The 26310-nt window shown below is 40.9% G+C and overlaps 1 protein-coding gene across 5 annotated transcripts in view; it reads right to left on the minus strand.

Annotated features, from left to right (window-relative positions):
* Positions 1-4230: 4230 nt before the first annotated feature.
* Positions 4231-26310, minus strand: part of pou2f2b (POU class 2 homeobox 2b) — a 59619-nt gene continuing 37539 nt past the window's right edge. For 2 of the 5 annotated variants that reach the window (XM_084727187.1, XM_084727188.1), the window contains exons 2-16: positions 19808-19873; positions 19614-19648; positions 17954-18010; positions 17000-17119; positions 15891-16238; positions 15453-15558; positions 14419-14510; positions 14141-14290; positions 13898-14039; positions 13422-13570; positions 12526-12723; positions 12236-12441; positions 10275-10343; positions 9882-9955; positions 4231-6177 (exon numbers count right to left, since the gene is read on the minus strand). In XM_084727187.1, coding sequence (XP_084583313.1) covers positions 5855-6177; positions 9882-9955; positions 10275-10343; positions 12236-12441; positions 12526-12723; positions 13422-13570; positions 13898-14039; positions 14141-14290; positions 14419-14510; positions 15453-15558; positions 15891-16238; positions 17000-17119; positions 17954-18010; positions 19614-19648; positions 19808-19873 — 2135 coding nt within the window. In that variant the 3' untranslated portion in view covers positions 4231-5854. The remainder of the gene's footprint in view (positions 6178-9881; positions 9956-10274; positions 10344-12235; positions 12442-12525; positions 12724-13421; positions 13571-13897; positions 14040-14140; positions 14291-14418; positions 14511-15452; positions 15559-15890; positions 16239-16999; positions 17120-17953; positions 18011-19613; positions 19649-19807; positions 19874-26310) is intronic. The other 3 variants (XM_084727189.1, XM_084727191.1, XM_084727190.1) reach the window with 2 other exon arrangements.

A 26310-nucleotide genomic window follows, 5' to 3' on the forward strand; every position in this document is an offset into this window, starting at 1 on the left:
CCTCATCAGGCAGCGAAGACCTGAAGGCGAGAGAGGGCTCGGCGACCTTGTTGGTGATAAAGTTACTCACAGGAACAAAGCTTTTTTTAAGCCGAAAAATTGATCCAGATTTGATCCTAGATCTGTGCCAAAGAGCAGCTTTAAACCCACAGTCCACGGTGTTTGACAGGGAGGACGGGTCAGATATGAGGAGAGGGCTGTGTTCAAAGCTCAACACAGACAGCGGGGGGTGTTTTCCAGGGGGACAAGGAGTGTGTGTGTGTGTGTGTGTGCACAGACCGGAGCATGAACCAGTACGACCTTAAATGGCACCTTCTGAATCCCATGGAGAAAAACTGCAATCTATTGGATGATCTTTTACTTTACAGATCAATCCCACATCTCTGTTTACCTCCATTAGGACGACGACCTTTGACCTTTGGCCTCACTGTGTCTGCTCGCAGCCACACGGACACACTGCCCCACACCCTGATCCCCACTTGAACCCCGCATTTTAAAGCATTCATCTATTTGGTTTATCATCAAAGAATATGAGGTATATGATGAACTATCTCTCTTTTACATCCTACAGTGGATGAAGAAAAAAGTTTGACCCAACTTATAGAAAACTGGAAACAAAAAGAGATTTAAAAATAAACTGAAAAAGAGACAAAGTGAGAAGTTAAGAGGGCAATTTACGGCTGGGAATCCAAAAATCACCCTCCTCTCTCTTGTCTCCGTCTTTCCTCTCTGTCATGTAAAAAACTTTCGCCTTTAGCCCCAGTTGATCTTCTTCTTTTGTGTTTTTGGTTGTGTAGCTGTAAAGCTTTCAGCGTGTTCTCCCAGTGGAGAAAATATAGAGAACAGAAGCAGCACGGTGTCTCAGAGAACACCTCATGCAGTAACTCAGGCTGTTTTTCACAAACACAAATCATATTTATGCGTGAAACTTGCCTTTTTGTCTTATAAACAGGGTTGGGCATCAAGAATTGATTTTGAAATTGAAATTTCGGTTCTGACTATCAATTCCCACAAAAATTTCACTTGTGCTAGTTTCAAATTAAACTGCGTACTGCTAACACCTACCACATATCACCCTGGCTATCTGCCTGCACCTGTAGACCTATAGACATGGGAGCTGAATGCATGCATGTCTTCCTGTCTCCAAATGCATTTCTCTAATTAAATCGTGAGTCTAGTATTATTCTCAGTTAAAGATGTAATAAACAACACTGTCCTCTGCTGAAAAACGACAACGTATAGACTTACATAAACAAAATTCCTTTCAATCATTACTTTTGACCCAATAGAAGTTTGTAATGGTGGCTGACCCTTCAACAAATACTATGCTTCACAAGGATGGGATACTCTCTGTTGTCACAGTTAAGTAGCCTATGTAAACCCCAAAATATTAAAGAAAGCTTGTCTGTCAGAGTCTAGTCAATGTTAGCTGGTGAAATTCAGTACTGTGACAAAGCACCTGTGCTAATTATAGATGCAAAGCAATATGTTTACGTCTTTCCCCTCATTATGCCTCAGTGGTTTGGTCCACTGCCTATCTTTAGCCATGGGTCTCTTTTTACTGCTAAAATATGTAATATAGGAATTATTCAGACCATCAGGAGAAAAGTGAGGAACATAAACAAATCTATTATTTGGTCATTTACAACAATACATGCTGTAATCTTAGTCAGCACTGCTCTGGCAGCAGCACAGCCTCTCTCCGTCTTCCCTTGCACCGTCCACCTCAGGCAGATGACCAGTGTTGGGAAAGTTACTAAAATTTAGTCATTAGTTACACTTACTAGTTACTTCTCTCAAAGTAACTGAATTACATTACCAATTATATAGAAGTAGTAAGGGAAGTAAATTTTGTCTTACTTTTAAATGTCTGTATCAATTCTCTTAAGAATGCATACATAACTATATTATTTTAGTGTAGCTATAATGGAGTGAACCAACTCATGAACCCCTAACACCAATCGTAATGAAATTCTTGGAAATTGAGAAGCAAAATCGAAATTGAAATTGTTAAAATCCAAACGATACCCAATCCCACTTATGAAGGCATGTGTCTGTCCAGAAAGCCTTCACAAATTCATTTCTTCTCTTGAGAAGTGTAAATTATGAGGTGTTTGTCCACACAGTGCTGCCTCTCACTACCATGAGCTTCCCCTCCCCTTTAAGAGGAGCGTCGTCTCAGTGAGAAAGAGAATATCTTCACGGCCGACCTTCCAGTCAGCTGTATTCTCTTATTAAGCCCCGACAGGACCCGTGGTTGCATTTCTGGTATTATTTGGTTTAAAGAAGTAAGAAAGAACTTCAGCAGGGGACAAAAGAAAAAAAAAAACATCGCAAATACATCCCAGAATATGAAAAAGCACCTCTAGAAATAAATTAAGAAATAAATAGCAAGGCAAAAAAGATAACAAGCAAATAAATCAACCCTACCCTGAATAAATAGTACAATCAAAAGTCTAAATCATCGCAGTAAGGAGAAATAAAAAGTCCAAAGAGAGATAGTTAAAATTTTTGGTCTAAAATCAAGTTATTATCATCAATGTTTTTTAGGATCTTTTTTTTTCTCAAAGTCTTTTTTGTACGTTTTTTTCTTTTTAATACATTAGCGATAAGTAAGCAGTAGAACATAGATCTTTTTTCTACAAAATCTATAGAAGCACTAACAGATACATTCCGTCTAAGAGTCAATGTGGAGAAAAGGTTTCACCTTTTTATGGTGCAAACCCCACATCTAAAGTTTGGTTCGTGAGACGATTCTCGTGTGTCGACTGTTTTTTTTTTTCTGGTGTGGATCAAACCAAATATTCTTTGGATATGTTTGCGTCCAACTCTCAAACCGTCAACTTGACTGAGGCCGCCGCTGTGGCTGTTATTCTGCATATGAAGCGTGTGAGGTCAAAATTAATGACAAGACATCACTGCAGACCCTACTCATTTTTCTTTTCTTTTTTTTTAACCATTTGGCCTCACATAAACAGAAAAACGCACAGGTCAACCTCAGACAAATTGACTTTTACCCATTTCCGTGCCCTCGCGCAGAGAAGGCAGCTCCTCTCTAACTGTGTTCGGTTTGGTTCAGCATTTGGTTTGGCGTTTTTAAGGTTTTGCTATTCAAGATCTTTGTTTTTGGCTTTTTGTGTGTCTTTTTTGTTTCTGCCAAGACAGTCTGTTTCTTTATCTAATAAAAATCTGGAAGCTAAATTTTCACAGTATTTTTTCCAACCACCTGATAAAAATCTCTAGCACGACTACGAAAAAAATAAGGAGCTCTTGTAGTAAGTAAGTAAGCGAGTACGTTATTCCAAATGAGTAGTAAGCACTAAAGTACAGTACATAAAACGGCATCAAGAGACACAGCAGAGATAAAACAATCAGAACCAACCAACAGAAAAATAAAAACAGATTTTTTTTTAAAGAAGATTTCAGTTCAGTGAGGTCATTTGCGTTTAGCTCCATCCAGGACCAGAGAGCCGAGCTGGAGAGAGTGAGAGGGGCAGAGGAGGGGAGGAAATTGTCTTGTCCTTCTTTTTGCTCGCGTGTCTATCTGCCTGTCCATCCGTCCCTCCATTCATGCTACACAGTTTCAGAGTGGGGCGAATGCTGCAGCCCTAAAGCTAACAGACAGACAGACAGACAGAGAGACAGATGCGACCTGCACTTTGTCCTCCTCCCCTCCTCCCTCCAGCCACATTTGGTTAGGGTTCTTTTTGGTTTGCTTCTGTCATTCCTTGGGTTTTTTGGTTTGGTTTGGGTTTATTTTTGGTATCCTCTTACAAAAAAAAGTGTGACGCCTGCTGCTCCCCGCACTACAGTGTGTCCCTCCTTCGCCTGTCCCAGTGTACCCTTCATTCTGGGGGTTCGGAGTAAAGGATCAGTTCCCTAAATAAAGCTTCCCCCGTGCGTGCAGGGATTTTTTTTGGACGGGCCAGGTGGAGGGGATTACACCAGGGGGGCTTCCAGTGGTAAAGTCCTGTTCTCACCCCCCACTTCTTCCCCTTCTGTGTCTTTATTGTGTTCATATGTCTTGGCTGAGGCTCTTTACAAAGAGCTTGAGACAGCCTTGAGAATGCTTTGGTTTCCATTTGAGAATTAATGGCAGTCTGAGGTGGAAAATGACAGTGAAATGTGATTGATGGAGTGATGATGGAAACAGACAAATATCAGTAAACATGTCTAGACAGACAGGTGTTGGGGGCGTCTATGCTGATTGACGAGGCAGGAACGAGAGGCGGCTGTGACTAAACTTGGCTTTATTGACTTATTCAGCCTTCAGTCTCCACGGTTATTACTTTAAATCTCCAATCACGGCCCTATTTCATACTTTCAAAAACGTTCGCCCACTCTTAACAAATGTGTGAAGTTTTCCAGGGCATGTTCATTTAGCCATGGAGTCACCCGATAATGGGTTATCTTAAAGAGTGAGGGCAGAGTGGTCCGATTAACAGCACAAAATGTCACATGTTTAAGTCTTAATAAATTCATTCACACCTTGAAATCAACTCGTAACTCGTGTGCCAACTCTGTTTTGGATCTGTTTGGCACTTGGTGAGCGTCTTTTCACCCTCGTCATCTCTGTTCCTGCAGAATAGTCACATTTAAAAAAAAAAAAAAGCACATTGACAACACAAATGCACGATGAAGACGATGATGATGACACTGATGATGATGTAAACTCCTAAAAAAAAGCTAACTCTTAAAAAGACTGCGACAATAAATAGGAGCTGGATTTGTAAAATGATACTAATAAATAATAAAAAAAACAAATCCTTACTGTACTTCTCAAAGTGTAAAAAAACAGACAGTGAATAACAAGCCTCTGAAATCAAAAGGAGAGAGGAAAGCTATTCTATGCTCTTCGAACCAGAGGTAGGTAAAGAGACTAACACATGAAGGTACAGTAGAACTGGCAATCATTCATACACGAGCTTTCCACTCGTTTCAGTAACAATCTTTTACAAAAATTGTCCAAAATATCTTGCATGAAAACCTATGAGAGACACATGAGCTGACACAGACAGGATGAGTCGATGGTAAAGATGGATTGGCTCTTGATGTGTGTGTGTGTGTGTGTGTTGGTGTGTGTGTGTGAGTGTGTGTGTGAGTAGCAGTAGCAGTAGAAGAAGTCCTGGTCCTGGATAGCTTCAGTATTTACACGTCCTTTTGAATAAAGCTTTTCTCTCCGTATTTTTGGTTTTTGGTATTTGGGATTTTGGTATGGTTGTCGTTTTTTTTTTTTTTCTTTTTTGTCATTGTGTATTCCTCCGCCGCCTCCTCCTCAGGTAAATTTTTGGTTTAAACTTATCCTCCCTACTCCTCTTCCTTCAGACCCGCAGCTTTTCAAAATGATAATAAAAAAAAGAAAGCACAGTCCTCCTCTCCGTTCTTTGTCCTTGCCGCCATTCCTTTGTCACATAGTAAAGTTATCTTTTGTCATTTTTGGTTTATGCACTCCGACATGGGTCTCTGCCGTCTCTTCCATCTCTTTGTTAAAGAGTCATTGGTTTGTTTTCCTTCAGAGAGAAAGAGTGGAGAGGCGCCATGTCGATATCACGTGTTATTGACAAAAAGGTCCCACGTTGCCTCTTCCCCATCTGTTTGGATAGATAAAGATTTTTGGTTTCAATCTTCCCCTTTCTCCCCCCCTTCTCCCCTCCTTCACCTCTCTCCCTCCCTCCCTCCTCTTTCATTCTGTGTATTTTTGGCATCGAAAGACCGGGAGAGACGGAGCGAGAGAGCCATTGCGAGAAAAATAACGGAAGAAGAGCGCAAGAGAGAGAAAGAGATAGCTTTGGTGTGAAAGGCGAGGTTCTTGCTTCCTCCTTCCTCCTCCTCTCTGATTGGCCAGTTGGCGTGGTCACTCAATCTTGGCTCCGCCCAGAGAGGGCGGGCTGTGTGCCATTTCGCTGGAGGAGCAGGAAGAGGCCGGGCTGGAGCAGGGGGAGCACGGGGTGGGGCTGATGCTGCTGGCCGAGGGGAAAGGTGAGGGCTGGGAGGCTTTGGCTACGGCGGCGCTGATCAGTCCAACGCCGGGGTTCTGGCCCATGTGGAGAAGGGCCGGGTGGTTGAGGAAGAGGGAGGAAGGGAGGCCCCCTCCCTGGCCCCCAGAGGCCCCCAGCATCACCTTGCTGCCCCCCTCAAGACTGGAAAGAGGCAGCTGGCCACCACTGGCTGCCAGGGCTGTAGGAGGGAGAGAGAAGAGGAAAAGGTTAAAGGAATGTTCCACTTTTACAGTATTTCAGAGGCAGACTTAATTTCATTTTTGTGTTTTGGTATTATTTGGCTCCTTAAAGGGAAAAATAATCTGCACACTAGATAATGCTCTCATGAATATATGTCACCGTATCATTAGGGATGCCCGGACTGATCGTTATCGGCTGATATTCAATAAAAAATATTCGATCAGGCGATTGGGATTTATGCTCACAGTTACTCACCCCATGTTGCCTTAGGCTGCCTCCACATGAACAATGCTTTTATTGTGAAACATCTGCAGGAATGTGTTGTGGAAACTCACCTTCTTACAACTCTGCTTTCATTGATTGGCTCTTACTTTTTCACTCATGAGCGGCTGAGTCACCTGCATCGCCTAGTGCTAAAAATTCACTAAAAATGTCAGTAGAATTCAGTATTTTCAGCCCGGACTTTGCTTAATATCGAACTGTTCGACAATACTGATACACTGGCTGCCATAAGGAATCAAGAAACGACAGCAATCGGGATCGGCGGCAAAAAAACATGATTGGTGCATCCCTTGGTGATATATTATTAAATGTTCAGGGGGGCAAAACCTGGTGTGCAGGCTCTATTTTTCCTGTCTAGTATCTAGCATTTATTGCATCTGGATGTGCATGCCTTTATAAACCTTTAGCATTATCAGGCTCCCTCTCAGATACATTTTTAGTGTATACATATTTTTTCTACTCCTCCTCTTTCGGACCCTTCATAAAGGAAATCAAACACAGTCCTCCACTCTATCTTTTGTCCTTTGTTACACAGTAAAATTTGGTATATATTGTCATTAAATAGTAATATTCGGTGCTTTTGAGCAGGTGTTGTATGTAATAAAATGTTCAGTCCATCAACTCTCTGTCAGCCTTCCTCATCTACCACTACTCAAGTTAATAATTTCCTACAGCATGCAGGCAGACCAGAGCAAGTGCCTGAACTTGTTGCATTCAGCAGAATTGGGTGGAGAATAACCGTCGCCACCTCTTTTAAATGGAAGGCACAGGGAGTGGCCACAGTGTGCTCAGAGTACGGCTGCTGTGCACTTTTTGTTTTGAGTGAGAGTCAACAGAGATGACAGCTTGTTGTGATAACTGAACACAGTCTAATATCTGTTGCAAGCTGATCTTTGGGATCAGATTCAGCTCAGCAACAGGTGAGCTGACGTGAGTGGTCTGTTGTTATGGAAACAAGGTGGATGATGGGCTGTGAGAGGCGCTTCATGCAGCGTTGCTTTCACACGCAAAATGCTACATGTGCATGCAGCCTAATAACATTTGTGATCACAAAAACAGTTTTTTTCTATCCTTGGGGGGGGGGCATTAAACACCCCTGCTACTCAAAGCTCAGAATGTCTTGTGGGTGCAGTGCATCATGGTCTGTTGAGGCTACTTTTGGTGAAGAAACTGATATTTCTGCCTCCTCAGTGATCGATCTCTTGGTGTGTTGAGGAGTGTAGAGCATCAAAGTGTCCAACATGCAGCTCCTGCTCTGTGACTCTGAGGCTCTGACACCAACACCTGATATTTAATGTTGATGGTTTAAACCTTTTTACATCCATTACTGGTGCACACATTCACATGAAAATAAATAAAAGCATCTTTTTGTGATATTGGGTTAAACAAACTATTTTTTGGCTCTTCCTGCAGTATTACAATGAGCCCTCATGTTCACATAGTCATAGAAATAAAAGGTCATACTGAGAGACTGATTTTCCCAGATCTGCTTAAAAAGCTTAATGACTCAATTTCTTATCTAGATCTTAGAGAAAATCTGTATCCTCTATTCAAGTCCCACCCCAGGTTTCTGAAGACCAGGGGACCCTTTATTGATCATATGAGGAGGGAGAGGCGTCAACCTGGGAACTAATGGTATTAGACTGTGCTTTGACTTGACACGTTTTCATGTCATGACATGTCATGTCTGTTTGTTAACTTAATTTTATGCGTCGTGGAAAAGTTGTGTCATGACACCCCTTTACAAGTGTAGTGGTCAATTATGTCATCTTTAATGCAAAGTCCACATTGTTTAAGGTGTATTAGTTATGGAAAGTTGACTAAGCTATTTGGTTATTATGACAACTTGTTATTAATCAATATAACATAAACTGTCAATGTCTTTGTCATGACAACATTATCAAACTGAAAATAAACAGAAACTGTGTAGCTTTATGTTTTATCATGGCATTAAACTGTCATATGTGGTTGGTTTTGTCCCTGCCTGCCATTATAAGTGTGTCATGAATGTCCTCCCCAACGTAAAAGTGGTAACAGTGGTACATCTTGGACTTGTCATAAAGATGTCATTAAATGTTATAAGGCCAGTTTGACAACAGAGAGCAGCACCAAGGTGATTTAGCTCACAGAGTTACCCGTGTTAGCTACTTAGCATGGTTAGCTTTGGAGCTAGCTGCCTAATTAGCCGGGGTGTCAGGGTCCAAACCTAGCAAGAAAACCACCTCCATTTTGTATTTCCTGTGAAACCGAATTGTTTCGGTTAATGTCAAGTTGTCATAACAAAGACATTGACAGGTTATGTTGTCTTGCTTAATAAGTTGTCAAAACAAAGACATTTTCGTCTTGGTTAATGTCAAGTTGTCATAACAAAGACATCTGCCACAATGTCAAGTTTGCATAAAATATGACACAACTGAGCAAATGACAAAGGTCATATACATCCAGGTGTCAGGACATGGTTATGACAGTTTAATGGCAGTCATACGCACTCCCCTTCAAATAAAGTGTTACCATGAAATCTATGTTTTAAAAACAAATAAAAGCCCCCAAACAACTACATGAGGTGCAAGAAACATCCCTGACAACAGCGTACATTTTGATGAATTTGATGTGACCAGTGATGAAATGAAGAGATGAAAAGCTACAGATGAGTGAGACAACACAGACGCACACACATATACACTTCGCCCACACGTTAACGTAACCGTCGTCACTCACACATACACAGACACTTGATGGGATGGTTTTAATGGATGTCGACGGCAACATGTGAGAAGTAAGTCATTCTTCTGTCCTCGGGTGCCTCATACTGTGGATGAGCAAAAACCCTCCACTGCCTATTCATCCATGTCTCCAGCCTGCCGTCTACCAGCACGATTTGATTCACCTACCATGCATAACTGTATTACTCATCATCACACTTCTCTTTTTAATACATCTCTCACCAACACGCCACCAAGTATGATTAGAAATTAGCTCTGCTGACGGTGGTCGGGAGTGTTTGGTTTGGTCATTTCTACAGGATTGTACACTTTTTTTCCTTCTCCTCCTGTTGCTATTCTTGCATTGTTCTCAAGTGTAGGAAGGTGTGTGTGAGGGTATGTGTCGTGTACAGTATGTGGCTGAATTTGAGCATTCATGTGTGTGTAGGAGTGTATGAGAGATGAAGGTTTGTGTAAGTATTTGAGAGGAGAGAAATGTATCGCCAATGTGCTGGGCATAAAAACTCTTTTCTGTGGTATTTTTATGCATTCTGTGACCCCGAGATTTCTCCAGAAATGAAATAATAAAGCACACCTCCACCTCAGCCTTGACCTCTAAATTATATTCTGCTTATCAGCGGTGCTGATGCTAAGTTTAGTGTCTTTTCACTGTCCTGAAATAAACCCATTTCAGCGTCTTTCTCTCTCGCACACACACCTTGGATAGTGGCCAGGGGATTGTTACCGAGGAGGGCTTGGCTCATCCCTGTGTTAACTCCCATCACAGTGTTCCTGTTGTGTCACACACACACACACACAGACACACACGCAGCACCATACATGTGCAAGCATATATACGAACACAGACAGGCAGAGGAGAAAAGGTGAGAAAAAAAGTAGGTTTAGCAGCAAGGACAAAGCAGAGGGCAAATTCAGCCCTGCACATTTAAAGAGCAGTAGTTTGCTGACAGTTAGCTGTAAACAAGAGGTTAGAAAAGCAGAAAGAAACAGAAACATCTTGAAAAATGTTACAAAACACCAAAACTCTCATTAGCTATGCATTTATGTGTATTGCACTGTGTATCTGCATGCGTGTCTCTGTCGTATTCACCTTAAGTTTGCAGCAAAATCGGTGATGTAGTTAGACACGTCACCGTTCTTTTTACCCATACGCCATAAGCTGTGAACACAAGAACCACACACACAAACACACACAGGGTTATAAAGCACTGCTGCACAGGGGAAGCAGTGAGGTATCAGTGTGTGTGTGCGTGAGCAAGAACAATCACTGTGTGTGTGTTAAGTATCAACCATTTAACTACAAACTGCAGGTGAACCGAGCAGGTGCAGTGTAGTATTCATGGTGAGCGTGTGCATGGAAATCTGTGGTTGTGTGTCTTTAAATGTTTTGCCTAAAATATTCAGTAGAAACAGTGATTGTTTAATAAATATTCAGGATTCGGTTGAGGTCATACATAGCTGAAACACATAAAGGGTCAGTTCATCCAAATTACAAAGTGAGAAAGGCAGATGCTGTGGTTTTACTTAAAGTGGAAACAGACAACTTATCAGCCCTTTAGCGTTTCCATTATTGGTTTGCTGCTGTGGCAAAGATGACGGGCGTTGATTTGATTTCCCAGTTGATATGAGCTCCCACTTACCATTACTCTGCTACGCCTAACCATAACCCTTCTCTTTAACATCAGAGGGCACCATCAAGTGAAACACTACGTGACAGGAAACACACTGCAGCCGGGGGTGGCGTGGGGTAAAAGGTGGGAGTGACATTAGGAGAAAAAGTCTAAATTTGTGCATTGGTTTAGTCTATAATGGATATGATTTTTCCAGGAAAAATCATGCTCGGTGCAGACAGAATTGCAATCTGAAAGCGAGACTCATGGGGGTCTAAATGCAGATGGTGTCATTATTCTACAGGCGTTACACTCTGCAATCAACATTTACTTCATGATGATAACTTAAAGCAAAAAAAGTTCTGATCACGGAGCATTTACACCTCGCATTCACATGTGTTTTTTCTCATGTGGATAAAGTATCTGGATACAAATCCCATTTTAATACCAGGTGTAAATGTTTCTGATTGTTTCTGAAGAGAAACCACGAGCAAAACCTCATTCACCTCCACTGTGCTGGGGTAGTTGTGGCAGACATCTCAGGGCCAGGTTTGCTCGAAAAGAACTATTTTTTACATGTTGGAAAGCTAATGTGGTCAAACCCAACAGCTATGAAAGTTGTCAAAACTACTGTCATTTCCTTTTTTTTTCAATCCCACGTGATTAGCACGATACGATCTCTGTTAATTATATTTTTGGCGGCAACTGAAGCTGTTAAAAAAAAATCTTAAGTGTTCATTCATGACCTCACTTCAGTTCAGCCTTTATTGTCCTGCCTGAAATTTGGCTTGCAGCATAACCAGACAGTGTTCAGTGACGTTCTCTGTATCAGCATTCTCTGCAGGTTGTTAATTTGAAAAAAGAGAAGAAAAATGATCCCATTTTGTGTGCTTAGGACTTTTTTTTTCTTTTTGCTGTGGTATCAAGTATCTTTTTTTAATACTAGTATAATATCGAAGTTTAAAAATCTGGTATCATGAAAACATTAACGGCCTCTCCTGGAAGGCATTCGTAGTACTGCACTTGTTTGTATACACGAAAAGTGGCAGAGATCGTTGCTTCAAGAATGAAAATAGAGGGATTAAGGGTTAAATTCAAACCCTGAAGTGGGCGTGAATGTGGGATGATTAGTCTGTTTCAGAAAGTTATAAATATTGTAGGATGGGTTTCGGTGTCTGAAAGCGTGTGGGACAAGAGGGTTTCAGAAGCACACTGGCTCCATTTAGAGCAGATATATTATATTATATACTATATCTGGCCAAATAAAACAATAAAACTATCTGAAAGGCTAGATATCCCGGAAGGTAATTAGAAAATATATTTTTTCATAATATGCATGAACTGATGCTTTAAAATCCTAAATTAATCTAACCGTAGCTGCTGTAAAGTAACTGATTGGGTAATCCCTGTGGTGTATTGCGAGCATCTCGGGGTCTCTTACCCTGTGTTAAGGTTGAGTGTGCTGTGGCTGGGAGTGGCTGGGCTGGCCGTGCTGCGGGGAGGAGGAGGGGGAGTCACCGGGGAGGGTGCGGAGCTGAGGGAGGGGTGGGTGGAGGTGAGGCTGGAAGTCAGGGGGCAGACGGAGGACATGGTGGTCACTGTTGTGCTGCTGAGACTGGTCACGGCCTGCGACAGCTGGCTGGACATCTGGCAGAGAGAAAGATAGACGGGTTCAGGATTCTGACACTACGAACAGCTGAGATGAGAGATGAGACGAGGCTGGATATTTACCATGTGAGGGCTGTAGCATGGCGGTTTGTGCGTTGGTGGGGCAGTGGGGGGCTGGCTGGGCAGGGGAGGGGTGGCACTGGTGGGATTGATGCGTTTCTCTTTCTGCCGGCGGTTGCAGAACCAGACCCGGATCACCTCCTTCTCCATGTTGAGCTGCTCGGCGATCAGCAGGATCTCTTCTGAGGTAGGCTTCTGGTTCTGCAGGAAAGGAGGGAGACAGGAACTCGGATCATTTCAACAACGCAACATTTCATGAACACAAAGAGCAGAATCTGACATTTAAAGGAGCACTGTGTAAGATACTGTAACTCCAAAGAAATAGGAGGCAGCATATCACCAGAATTCCTGCTAACCGCTGCTTAGTTTGCTCTGTGTTGTCACTATCTTTGGCTATAGTTAGCCTACAAGCTGACGTTAGCTCAGTTAGCCCTGTAGCCTGTGGCCCTTTGCTGACTCGAGTCTGGCTGGACCTGCAGCTAAGTCTTAAATATGACATCACAACTGTTCAGTCTTCACATTCTGTTGATAAAATAAAATATCTTACACATAGCACCTTTAAAACCTCTGCTAAAAAACAATGACTTAACAAATGATTCTATTAAGTGGCTGTATTAAGATGACGGTTTAAAACCCCATTAAACTCCTGTGGCCATTAAAGCATTTTATGTTACTCAACCAGTGTAATCTTGTGTGGTGACAAAAATACAGACACTAATCTTTATTTAAACTATAGAAACACTATCAAGCAGGTTGAGATCAGTCACAAAGTTGTTTTTGCACTTGGGCCAGGCAAGACATTAAAATCGATCCAAAAAAGTATATAAATGAACTTACTTACTAAAATTTATATGAAAATTCTACAAACTGTAAAGAAATAATAAGGTTAATTGTCTTACCGTCATGAATGAGCGTTCCAGGGCCACACGTACATTCGTCTCGATGCTGGTTCTCTTCTTTCTGCGGCGACCAGGAACCCCATCGAAGCCCAGAGAGGGTGAGGACAGCGAGCTGGGGCTGGGCAGGGTGCTGTCTATAGACATGGTTTCTGATGGAGGAAAAAAAAAACAGCACACAGGACTGAATATTAGAATAACTGCCACACAAACCCACTTCAATGCAGCTACGAGGAACTTTCATAATGTGTCGATTTTGGGGGCAACCGCAAAATACAACATCAAAACTAACTTTACCAAAAGAAAATTTCCTCCTGCTTCTTTTTCTTTTTTTTTTACGTTTTAACTTGTAATCTTGTTTGCTTATGTAGGTCACAAAGAGGCATCGGTAAACTTAAATTATTAAAACAGTTCAAAACTAGTTGTAGTTCATCTGAACATGTGATCTAAATGTAAATGTCAGGTAAAGAAGTGTTCACCTGCGTCATTGAGCCACTTCTCCAGCAGTGGCTTCAGCTTGCACATGTTCTTAAAGCTCAGGTTGAGGGCTTCGAAGCGGGAGATTGTGGTCTGACTGAAGTCGTTGCCGTACAGCTTCCCCATGGCCAAACCGACATCTCCCTGGTGGACGGATAACAAAGGAGTTTTAGACAAGTCAAAACACAAGCTGCGCATTAATACACACACACACACACACACACACAGCGAGTGTCTCTGCTTACCTGCGTGAAGCCCAGTTTGATGCGTCTCTGTTTGAAAGTGCGGGCGAACTGCTCCAGCTCCTCCAGGTCGCTGGGCTCCTCGGGGTGAGAGGTCACTGAGGGCACCGTGGTCATGCCTCCACCGCCGCTCACCTCCACACTCTTATCTCGCTGTGGCAGGTACGACGTCAGAGGAAATGAAAGTGAGAGGGAAAGAGAAACAGAAGTGTTTGTTCATCCGTGCTGCAGAGGTTGAGTTTTACTTTTCCACTGACTGAAGCTTGAAAGTTTCCTTATACCTGTGCTTGGAGCCCCATTCTAGTCGGAGCGGACAGCAGACTCCCTTGGTTTTGCTGAGGTAGCGGAATAAGATTTGGTGGTGATAGGAGTCCTGGGAGAAACATAAAAATACATTATCAACTATAATTATGACAAAAAGTAGATTTCATGGTAGCATCCCGACGTATTTCTACCAAAAACACACAAGAAAATTAAATTTTTAGAGTATTTTTTCAAGCCTGTATTTTTGCATTTACTTACTTAAGTATGCATTATACCATGTAATATACTTAGTTACTTTTTAAACTGGCTTATTGACTAGAAATGTACTCCTAAGTGGACCAACATATAATTTGGGTGGGATATCAGAAATTCCTTCTGTTACAACTATGATTTCCAGTGTTGTAATTTATAATTACAATCCACACAATATGTTACAGTTACGAAGTCTAAATGTAAATTAAATGTAATCTAAAGCTGTAAACAGAGACTCACAGTAGCCTAGTGCTATGTAAGTTAATGACAGCTGAACAGACTGAATGCACACAGATGTATTTGCATACAGTTGCCATGAACAGGATTTCCTGGTTATGTAATGTAATCAATTATTTGTCCTTTTCAAAGTAAAAGAGCATCTTTTCACAACTAAACAGCAAACAGGGATATTATATCACAATCTTTTAGAAAAAATAAGATAAAGTTCAACTAATTGTTCTTCTATGGCAACACCATGAAATAGAGGGTTAAAATCATAATTTCCTACTGAGCAGACCTTTAATTTGAATAAAAATCCAAACCTCTCATGTGCATTTTTGTAGCCAATAAGGCTATTTGATTGCAAATGGGCTACTGCTGCTCTTGATAATGCACTGAACACCAACAGCTGAAAAGTAACTAGTACTGACAGGAATGCTTTGTATTTTACGTCAGTATTGTTTTAACACCAGTAGTTTTACTAGTAGCAGTGCAATATTTCAGTAATGTAACAGTGCTTTTATTTGTGTAGTGGATTTTCAGTCATCTTTCCACTACTGTCGGTGAGAGGCCTGCCCACCTTGCTGGCCCTGCTGTGCCTGTGGGAGGAGGAACTGGGCAGGAGATGGGAGCGGATGGCCGGGCACCAACACCAACTGCTGAAGCTGCAGCAACTGCTGGATGTCCTGTTTAATCAAAACATAACCAAGACATGTCAGAATTTATGAATTAATAAGTACAGATAGAGGGACTCAGCAATGGAAAAAATGTGTTAATATGTTACGTATCTCCAGCTGAGAGGAGGAGCAGATTTGGACATACGGAAAACATAGAAGTAGGAGGAAGAACTTTGTTATTGTATAACATAAGAGAGAAGAAATGGAAAACTGTGTGCATTCATGCAAAGTGGAAACAGTGAATCATGAAATATTCTATTGACATGCAAGAAAAATTGTTCCACGGTTGGTTCCTCAATCAAGCCGCTCAGCAGGAAGTGGCTCTGATTGGCAGTCAGTACCTGGGCGGTGAGCTGGATTGGCTGGGACAGGGTGAGCTGGGGTGGCGGAGGTGGGACAGGGACACTTTGGGCTGTCTGTTCCTGTGTGCTCTGTCCCTGTCCCTGGGACTGCGACTGGGCCTGCTGACCCGTTTGTCCCGCCTGTTGCTGCTGCTGCTGCTGCTGTTGCTGCTGCTGGGCTTGCTGATTCGCTGCTGCGGCTGCCTGAGCTTGCTGATTGGCTTGGGCGGCTGCGTGGGCAGCGTGAGCGGCGTGGGCTGCGCTGGACTGCTGCACAGCTGCAGCAAGGAGCTGCGCCTGAGCCTGCTGCAGCAACAACTGCTGCTGAGCCGGCAACAGAGCTGTCAACTGATGGATAGAAAGAGGAGAGGAGAGGAGAGGAGAGGAGAGGAGAGGAGAGGAGAGGAGAGGAGAGGAGAGGAGAGGAGAGGAGAGGAGAGGATTGAGAAGAGCAGAAAAGAAAGGAAAAGGACAGAGGAGACAAAGAAGGAAAGAAAGTGTTCAAAAAGCAGCACAAGGGAAGCAAGCAGGGTAAAAGCAAAGCAAAGTGTGTCTGTGTGGATGTGTCGTGAGCATAGACAGAAGAAAAAATGGACAGAGCCACTGTGCTATCACACATTGGTTTGTGGGTTTTGAAGCCTCGAGTTTGGCATTAATGGGTGCTGCCACCTTGTTTGCATGCATAGTACAGACATGAGTGTGGAGCTGGTGGATGACGCAGTGTGACTTGGGAGGTGCTTGTTTTTGGTTCGTCCGTTCAACAAAAATTAATGACGGCCTGCCTGGTCGCCAGCTTTCTCATATTACAGCTGACCATTGCACTAAAATATGTTTGTGAAATCATTTTGAGTGAGAAATAAGCTTGATCTTGATCCATATTTAAGCAGAGTTTCGTGAGCCTTATGTGTTGCACATTAAGGCAGTCTTAGTGACTGAGGCAACCCATTTGTAAACTGTTTACTGAAGTCATAAGTCAAGTGAGACTTCGTTTTGCAACCAGCAGAGATGCCTCCTGCTGGCCATTAGAGAGAATGCAGGTTCAAGGCACTTCCTCTTCACTTGTAAGCCCCTTCCACTAATTCCACTGTCTGGCTGTAAGTCTGTCTTACCCCTGCTATTTGGGAGCCGGTCAGCATGAGCTGTGTGTGTTGCAGAGCTGTCTGTGAGGGGGTCGGACCGTGAGAGAGAGGAAGGGCCGGGGACATCTCACCACACTCCTCCATCTTATTCTGTGGGGAACAAAAGGGTAAATGTAGACGAACACCGATTAAAACAAAAACATACATGTATCCAAAACAAAAATCCTGCAAAAATCAGGCCTGTATTAAAAATACAAACAGAAAAAGATGACAAATATCAAAAACATGAGGCAGGGCTCTTTCCAGAGCTTAAACTGGTCAAATAAAAAGAGAGGCCAATTAGAAACATACAACTACATAAGCTTACCTGGTTCAAGATCATGACAGGCAGCATTGATCAGTTAAAATTTATGTATAATTTCAGGTAGTTTTAATGATCAGTCACATTTAAACTGATCAGAAATGTGTCTAGTCTGTCTCAGGGACTAACAGTCAACTAGTCTCTCTTTCTCTTGCACAAAGAGGTGAACTTCTTTCCCAGGATCAGGCATGTTTGAACTAGCGGGGGGGGTGGGGGACTCTTCCAGTGTACTGATTTGCATATCTCCAGTGGTATCCAAATGAGGATGATTCCACATTTTGGTGAGTTGTAGTATTTAGAGACCTATTTCAGTTTTAAATGTGCTTTGTGACGGGAGAGTGCCATCATACTCTTCACTCTCAGTGAATTTGTTTACACTCACGACTGGGTGGAGAGTCGACACTTTACGAGCCTCAACGTCGAACATGACAAAACAGCAATTGAATGCATAGCAATGAATACAAAGCTGAGGCGGCTATACTGTCAATAAACCCATTATTGTTACGTTGAAACACAAAAGATGCACAAACATAGGCCCAGACTTATACACAGACATGCACAGACAGCTCACTAACATGGACACACACACACACGCAAGCACACACACACACACAATCACTCACCTTGCTGCTGCTCAGAGTTGGTGACAAAGGAAATGGATTGACTTTCATTGACTGTGCCTACAGGAGGAGAATGAGACCACAACACATATCAGAAATTACTTCTGAAAATGAGTTTGTATGCAATAAGTTTTATTATCATAACACGGCTTTGGTGAATACCTGATTCTGATTGGTCAATTAGGGCATTCTAATGTCTGAGTAGACTTTAAATGACACATGTCACATTTATTTTTTTACTTTAAGTAGCCATGTAAAAAGTGGGATAATGGTGGTGCAGGACCCCAACACGAAGAACTCGCTGTATTTTATCCCTCACTTATTACACCGTATTGTCGAACACTCGATTCTTATTGGTCAAGTTACATTCTATGGTCTGTTATTCCTGAATGACGCTTAAATAATTTCTAAATCATTCATTATGGCATAATGAATTACTAAATTATTATATAAACTATTACCCTGATTTTATTTTCTTTGCTACTACAAAAATACATGATCTATTAACAGAAATTTTACTTTCTTGACAGTTGTTTTACTGACTTATCAAGCAAAAAGGCTGAACACTCACTGATTCCAACTGTTTAAAAGTGAAGAATTGCTGCCACCTTCGCCTCTGAGAAACTGACTTTAAACTTTATATGTGCCCACAATAAATAGCAATATTGGAGAGACAGCTTTAGATATTTTGTGCCATTGACACATTGATTCAAAACTTTGATTAGAGGGCTTAGTGATATTAGGTGTGATTGTTTTAAAAAAATATATACTTTTCTTTTTTTTTTAATTATTTGAATACAGATGCCAAGGATATTTTAAAATGTATCTTTAGTTTTTTATCATGCTGTTGTCTATATGAATGTATATTTAAATCTTTGCCACTTAATTTAATCTATGTCCTTTCATTTTTATTAATATTTTATCTTTTTATCCTATTTTGTACTCAGGTATGACTTGAGAATGAGATCTCGATCTCAACAGTAAGAAGCATTATGATGTGTTCAATTTGAACTGGGAAGTTGGAATTTCCAAGTTCAACGGTATGTTGGTGTTCAAGTTTTCACTCTGCTGTAGGAGGAGGTTCTATTTAAAAATACGTTTTAAAGAAACAGAGGAAATGAACGTGAACTAGTTCATTTTTGCGACTGCGAATTTAGTTATAAAATTCAAAATTGTGAACATGAATTACTTCATTTTAATCTCAGTTAACTGAACTTAGCTCTGGTGAGGCATGAACTGCACAACACTGTTCAGCATCGACATCAGGAAAAGTTAGCAACAGTCTCCCAGACGTAGACACAACCACGGCAACAGTTTGTTTTTCATCAACGAAAACACTGACATCAACAAAAGACATGATCCCATTTACGCTGTCGAGAGGTTTTCAATATAAAAGTTGGTGTAGCGATTTCAGAGTGTGTTATCAGTACTTTCTGAACATTTTCAGCACATTTGAACACCACCATAATAATACTAATAACCGTGATAATTTTGGTTTTGGTTTCATCTGTAGATTAAATGAAAAAGAAAGGACAAATCAATCCATAATGGAATTAATCAGCCCTACAAATATCTGACTGGCACTGTTATCTCTGTTGGTGCATCAATCATGTAGGTGAAAGAGGTGGAAGATAAATGTAATAATCACAGGCGTCAGATGTACCTGGTGATTCGATTCAGGTCCATTCCGCTCTGAATCTGCGTGGGAGGGAAAGGAAAAAGTGAGAAATCGATCATGTGTTCGAGCACAAACGCACAGATGACTGAAACATACCGCATCATGTATGGACAACTTTTTATATACAGTAAATACATGTAAATTGTGTGTTTTCTGCCACCAATAACAGCACTTCTTACCTGTGCCCTCCAACGGAGAGTCAGCCCCTACTTTCTCCACCTCTACTGGCTTTGACATCCTGATATCTGTAAGAGGAAGACACACAGATAGACAAGTCAGCATGGGTGAATCTTAAATCTGTGCCAGAGAGAGAAAAGAGCAGACAGAAGCAGAGTAACAGAAGCAGGAGATAAGAATCTCGATGACGAAACAGGGGAAAGAGGATGGCCAGGGCGTTGATGTCAGATAGGTCAGGGTTAAGTGTTTTCAGGTCACAGACCTAAACCTACTCACTGTACACCAGACAATGTGGCTGAATCACTGACAAGCTGAATCCAGCCTGCATTCATTCATTGTTTCCAATCAGCGGTTTGACATAAAGAGTAGGTTGAACCAAGGTGTTTGCTTGTTCTAAATTTAACCCAACACAAGGTGTTTACGTGGGAGCAACTCGGCACTAAAAATGTCTCATGTTGTGTGTCATTCATTATCAGACCACATCACTTCCTGGTTGGTACTGTAATGGGACAGTCCCTATGGCAACAGCACTGAAGGGAAGAACAAAAGAAATTTAAGTCTTTAATATCACTGACTACAAAAGAAATGTGGCACTTCAGTAGCAGAGAGTGTAGGAATGATGGGACAGAGAATAATCTGAAGAGAGTTTTGAGAAAATAAGTGTGTATGTATGTACATGTACATGTGTGTGTATGTATATGTACTTCTTCACTTTTCTCTTCATTTTATTTTTATTGAGGAGGGAGTTTATAGTCTAGGTTTACAAGAGAAAAGAAAAAGAAAAGAGGATTTAGGAGTACATAGATCACATTTACATGAAAACATAATAATATAAACATTAATAATTACATTGATCCTTGTCTAAATAAAGTCTGTCTTCCTTCTACTGCTCTTGCTTTCGTTTTACTTTCAGTAACTATGAACATTTAAACAAAACTAAGTCACACACACTCACATATACATCCTTACGCAATGTCTTTAGTACAGTGGTTTTCAAACTGAGGTCTGGGGACCAAGAGGAGTCCTTGAGTGAGTTGCAGGAGGTCCCCAGCAAAAGGGTGGACTTTTTTTTTTCTATTATCACATTTTTTTTTAATGTGAACAACAAGGCAAGAAATAGAGATAGACATTTTGATTAGGGCTGCGACTAACAGTTATTTTCACTGTTAATTTGTTGATTATTTTCTTGATTGATTGATTAGATAAATTGTTGATCATTGCTCCCCAAAGCCCAAGGGTTCTTTTGTCCACAATTCAAAGATATTCCATTTTATTGTCATAGATGAGTGAAGAAATAAGAAAATATTATCATTTAGGAATCAGAGAACTTGGACTTTCCTTAAAAATAACTATTATCAATGGTTGACAACTATTATTACTATTAAACACTGCATCTCTTTTGACTGATTGTAATTTATAGTGATCCTGGTTTGATGAAGACCTTAAACCCTAAAAATAAATACAATAAAAAAAATCACTCAGAGGGAATTGCTTCAGACCAAATCCTCTCAAAATGGATGTGTGTGGTCTAATGTGAATCTTTTGTCAAGGTCCTTGACATGAAAAAGTTTGGGGACCCCTGCTGTAGCAGTCCAGCTGAAATGGCAATTTGAATGAGAGCAGGTCTGATCTCCGTGAGAAGATGTACCTGATCCAGTTTAACCACATTCCCCACAATTTCTCTGTTCGCATATTTATAGAAAAAGTTAGTCTCACAGCTTTTTCCTTTCAATGAGTAATATTCTCATTGAGCGTTTGTCAGCTGTACTCTGAATATTCTGTATAATAGTACCCATATGTCGCCAGAGTGTCAAATGGTTTAAAATACAACCAGTTCCAAGCATTTATTAGCTTTGGACAGTCCCAAAATAAATGATAATGATTGGCTGTTTGATCCACTTAACCTCCAACAATTCATTCCAACACCTTGATGTTTACTCTGAGTCGGGATGGTGAAGAATTTGGAGAATAACATTTTTTTTCAAATTCCCTCCAACTTTGTGAGGATATAGGTGTCCATTGTGAGAGATGGGAAGTAACTAAGTTCAAATATCCGTACTTTACACGAGTATTTATTTTTATGACAATTTTTAACTTATTCCCTGTATTTTAACACAATTAAAACTTATTCCCTGTATTTTAACACAATATTTGTACCCACTACTCCTCGCAATGTTTATTTTGCTTCATTGCGCCCTGCCTTCCCAACATTCAGACTGATATCAGCCTAAATAGATGGAGCAATAATCGAAGAGAAGACGATTCCTTGGCGTATCCATCAGTGCATATCACGCACGATAAACGCAACAAGAAGAAAATGACATCAGACGAAACAGACAAGACAGGGAGACTGCTGAGTGGAGGAAAAGCGAGGTTCAGTGAGCTTCGCACAGACACAGCCTGTAGAAATATCCTTCAGAGAGCTACTTTTTATTTTTACACTCTGAGTACATTTCAGAGCCTGTACTTTTCCACTTTTACTTAAGTAAAGAAGTTGAATCAGTGCTTCTACTTTTACCGGTCTTTTTTTTTTTTCACACAAGTATCTGTTCTTCTACTTACGTAAATAACATGCGTACTTTCACCACCCGTCCACTGTGCATGTTTACATACTTCTATGCGTGTGTGTAGTTTTCTTTTGTTAATAACCTGATTGTATCATCTCACTAAAAGACTTTTCATTTGTCTGAAACCACAAACTGCAACTTTTTGTTATGTCCATTTGAAACCTTTTTTTCCTCTCTTGTTCTCTCTCTGACAACCACACACACACACACACACACACACACACACACACACACACACACACACACACACACACACACACACACACACACCACACACACATGCAGAGCTACTTCCCTTTTGTGAAAACATGCAAATCTGCCCAACGACCAACTAATTATATCTGCCACCTGCATAATAAACTCTCAGTCTCCCTCCTCCTTCTCTCTCCCCTTTCAACCCCTCCTCCTCTCCCCTTCATCTGTCCTCTCTTCATCCTGTTTTTTTCTCATGTTGCAGATGAGAGAGCACTGGCACGATGGCAAATCATTTCATTTTCCCATCAGCTCATTGCTGTGCTTTTATCAAGAAGGAACACTAGACACAGAAAACACTCCCTTTTGCCTTTCTGCATTGGTCAAGCATGGTTTTCGCCATCGGGGGGCAGCAGTGACACACGGAGAAGCTGGCAAACCTGCTTCACTGACCATCACTGACCAGATGCCACTTTTAAAATAACCAAACCAGTCCAGTGCAGTCATTACAAAAGCAAGAACTTACAGATAAAGTCAGCCACTCCCTGCTCAGATTCACAGTCAGCTGCAGAAACACATTTGTTTCAGTGAACCAGATGTGAGAACAGTGGACTTTGGTACATGCGTGTCTTTAGGGGAAGGGGGAAGTGGCGATCAGCTAGAGAAGCTCCACTCTGCCGCCACTCTGGTTATAACCTGAGGTCAGGGAACACACACACACACACACACACACACACACACACACACATAGACTGACCGCAGGATTTCCCTCAAATAAACGACTTCTGCAAAAAGCTAATTTGGTCACTGACCAGTGGATGCAAACATCTGGTTGATCTATTATTATGGGGTCAATTCGTGGTTATTCCAGCATTACATATGGCTCCTGTTCTGGTGGTATAGTGCATGGCTAAAACTGCCCAATGTTGCTCAATTTTTGGTAATAAAAACCACCGAATCTGTACAAAAATATAATGTCTTCCGCTTAAGATGCACACATTTAAAACCACAGGTGGAAGTAAGAAATTGCAACTACTCAAATAACTGTAATTAACTACAATTTCTGGGTACTTGCACAGTAATTTTACTGTAACTTAAGCATACATTGGTCTATCCATTTAGTTACTTTTAATCTCATAATTAACTACTAGGGATGCACCCAAATCCAAATAACTGATTTGGGAAAGCACAAATAATGTGATGGAAACATTTTTCTACTTCACAAAGTGGCTCATTATTATTCAGGAAGAAAAAATAACTTAATTAAGCACCGATTTAATGCATGACCCAGCAAGCGTGTTAAGTGACACAGGCCCCATCTAAATTTAGTTTAGTTAAAAACACAAATAAAGAGGGAGAGATGAAAAGAAAATGAACAGTATGAGGATGTGTAAATGTATTTCATAGTAATATGCGCACAATTAGAAGTCAATAATAAATCAACCTAATGCTTTGAAGACACAATAATTGCATTGCCAATGAATATGAGGTTAGAAACTACAGCATTTTCCCAATTTAACACCACTTCCAGAATAAATCACGCTAACCTCCGGTCTTCTATCTAAATACAGATACAGAAACAGATAATTCTGTTTAATGAACAGATACAAATACAGATACAGATTAGTGACCTGTCTGTGCCCCTCTTCATCTGCATTTTTGTAGCCAATAAGGTTGAATGAAACCATGAAGAATGGACTACAAATGCTGCAGCAGGCGCAGGTTTGGAGACGTGACCATGACCGCTGAGCAGTTGGGAGTAATTTAAACTTAACATTTGAAGAAACAGGAATGTCTTTTGATTGAGTGCCAGCTGTTGATAAAGCACTAAACATCATCGGTTAAGAAGTAACTAATAGGGGAGACCGGGGGCAACTGTAACAGTATGGAATTGTAACACGCTCGATTGGAATCAAATGATTTTGAGGCATTAAAGTTACTTTTTGGGTTTTTATTCTCTTGTCTAAAGTTTAGACGACTGTGAATTTAAACTTAGATCAATTTTATCTCAAGGTCTTTTGTTAAAATGACAAACGGAAATGCTACTATAGGTGTGGCTAGCTAGCATACAAGATTTTATCATGGCTGCAAGGGCAGGGAAAATTGTAACACTGTGGCCCGATGTAAGCACCTTGCATATCTGTGTTGACATTTTTCATATTCCACTAAATTTAAAGGTAAAATTACCTTGATCTCAGTTGAAATGATAACAAATCTAGTTACAATTAGATTAGTTGACTAGTCTGCAAAAATAGAGAGAGATTTTTTGCTTTGGATGCATCTAAAAGAATTTGAACAATATAAAAAAATAAGTAAAATTTTTAGATATCACAACAGCAGTATATTTAGAACCATACTTTCAGATGTGATTTTGAGATACAGCAGGTTAATATGATTTATTTTTGCCACCAACAAAGGGGCAATTACAACTCTATGAACTCTATATATATTATAGTGCTGTTCTTATTAGTGAAAATATAAAGGCTATATTATTGATGATGACGATGATGATGATGACTAGTGTGTTTCAAGTAGTCTGTGAGTTATGACAGAAAATGTAAAAAATGTTACAACAGTCCCTGGTCTCCCCTTCCTTGAGCAGTTTTTAGAAAAAAATACTTTATTCAACCGCTGTTCAAAACTTAAAAAAGCTGCAACGCAAAACAGAATTTCGACCGTGTGTCACTCGTATTGCTTTGGACTATCTCGTGCTCAGATCATCAATACACGCAGTGTGCAACACCAAAGCCAAATCCACCATATAAAATGATTGGCCAGCTCATAAAACAGCTGTAATGTGAAGTTCCCAAAGTGCTGCCTCTCGCGCTGCACTGCCAGCTCACTAACTTGTGGGACACCCGGCCGAGAAAGGTGTGTGTGTATTGATTCATGGTGGAAAATGGCCTACAGACAGTAGCATGGTGGATAATGTGGTCAGTAATACAGTGGTGGGACAGTATATCAAGATGCTGTGTCTTTTTCTCACTTCCCCTCCCGACTTCCCCTTGTACCGGGTTGAACGCAGAGTGCTAAACCTAACACTTACTGTCAGTGAGGCTATTAATATTAGCCTGCTCTCTCTGTCTCACTCTCTCCTTCTATCTTTTAAAATGCTCTCTCTCTCTTTTCAACACATTGCTGCACATGCAAACACACAACTAATTTTGCTTGACACAGAGCAGAGTCACATGTTATAGATGTTTTTACAATTTCAGAAGTTTGAGAATAAAGCAGCATCTGTTAATAGCCTCTCCTTGAGGGGTAAAAACTTATTTTGCAGTAGTTTTAAGAAGCATTTTTCCGCATACAAAGTTAAATTACTATGTCTGTTTCGTCCATCATTAAGCTGTTACAGCGTATGCTAATCTTACACCAAAGCTCAGGGTTTATCTGTGACCCAGTGAGACCAGGCAGCTAAATCATCCTCACTGTATCTTAAACAGAGCAAATTTAATGCTGTATAATCCTGTGTCATGAATAAATGATGCAATAAAAAGGAACAAGGAGGAACAGCAGCGCCTGCGCTCAGTCTGGACTGTTTCTGTTATTCTCCTCTGGGTATTTTGGCTGAGATGAAACTCCGCTGCAACAATTAATCGAGTAGTCATCAACTATGAAGTTAATCGCCAACTATTTTGATAATCGATTAATTGGCATTTTTTAAAGGGAAAAAAGCCCAAATTCTCAGATTTCAGCTTCTTAAATGTGAATATTTTCGTGTTTCTTTAGTCCTCTGTAACAGTACA

Source organism: Lutjanus erythropterus, chromosome 9 (assembly GCF_056507025.1).
Source record: "Lutjanus erythropterus isolate fLutEry1 chromosome 9, fLutEry1.hap2, whole genome shotgun sequence".
Lineage (NCBI taxonomy): Eukaryota > Metazoa > Chordata > Actinopteri > Lutjaniformes > Lutjanidae > Lutjanus > Lutjanus erythropterus.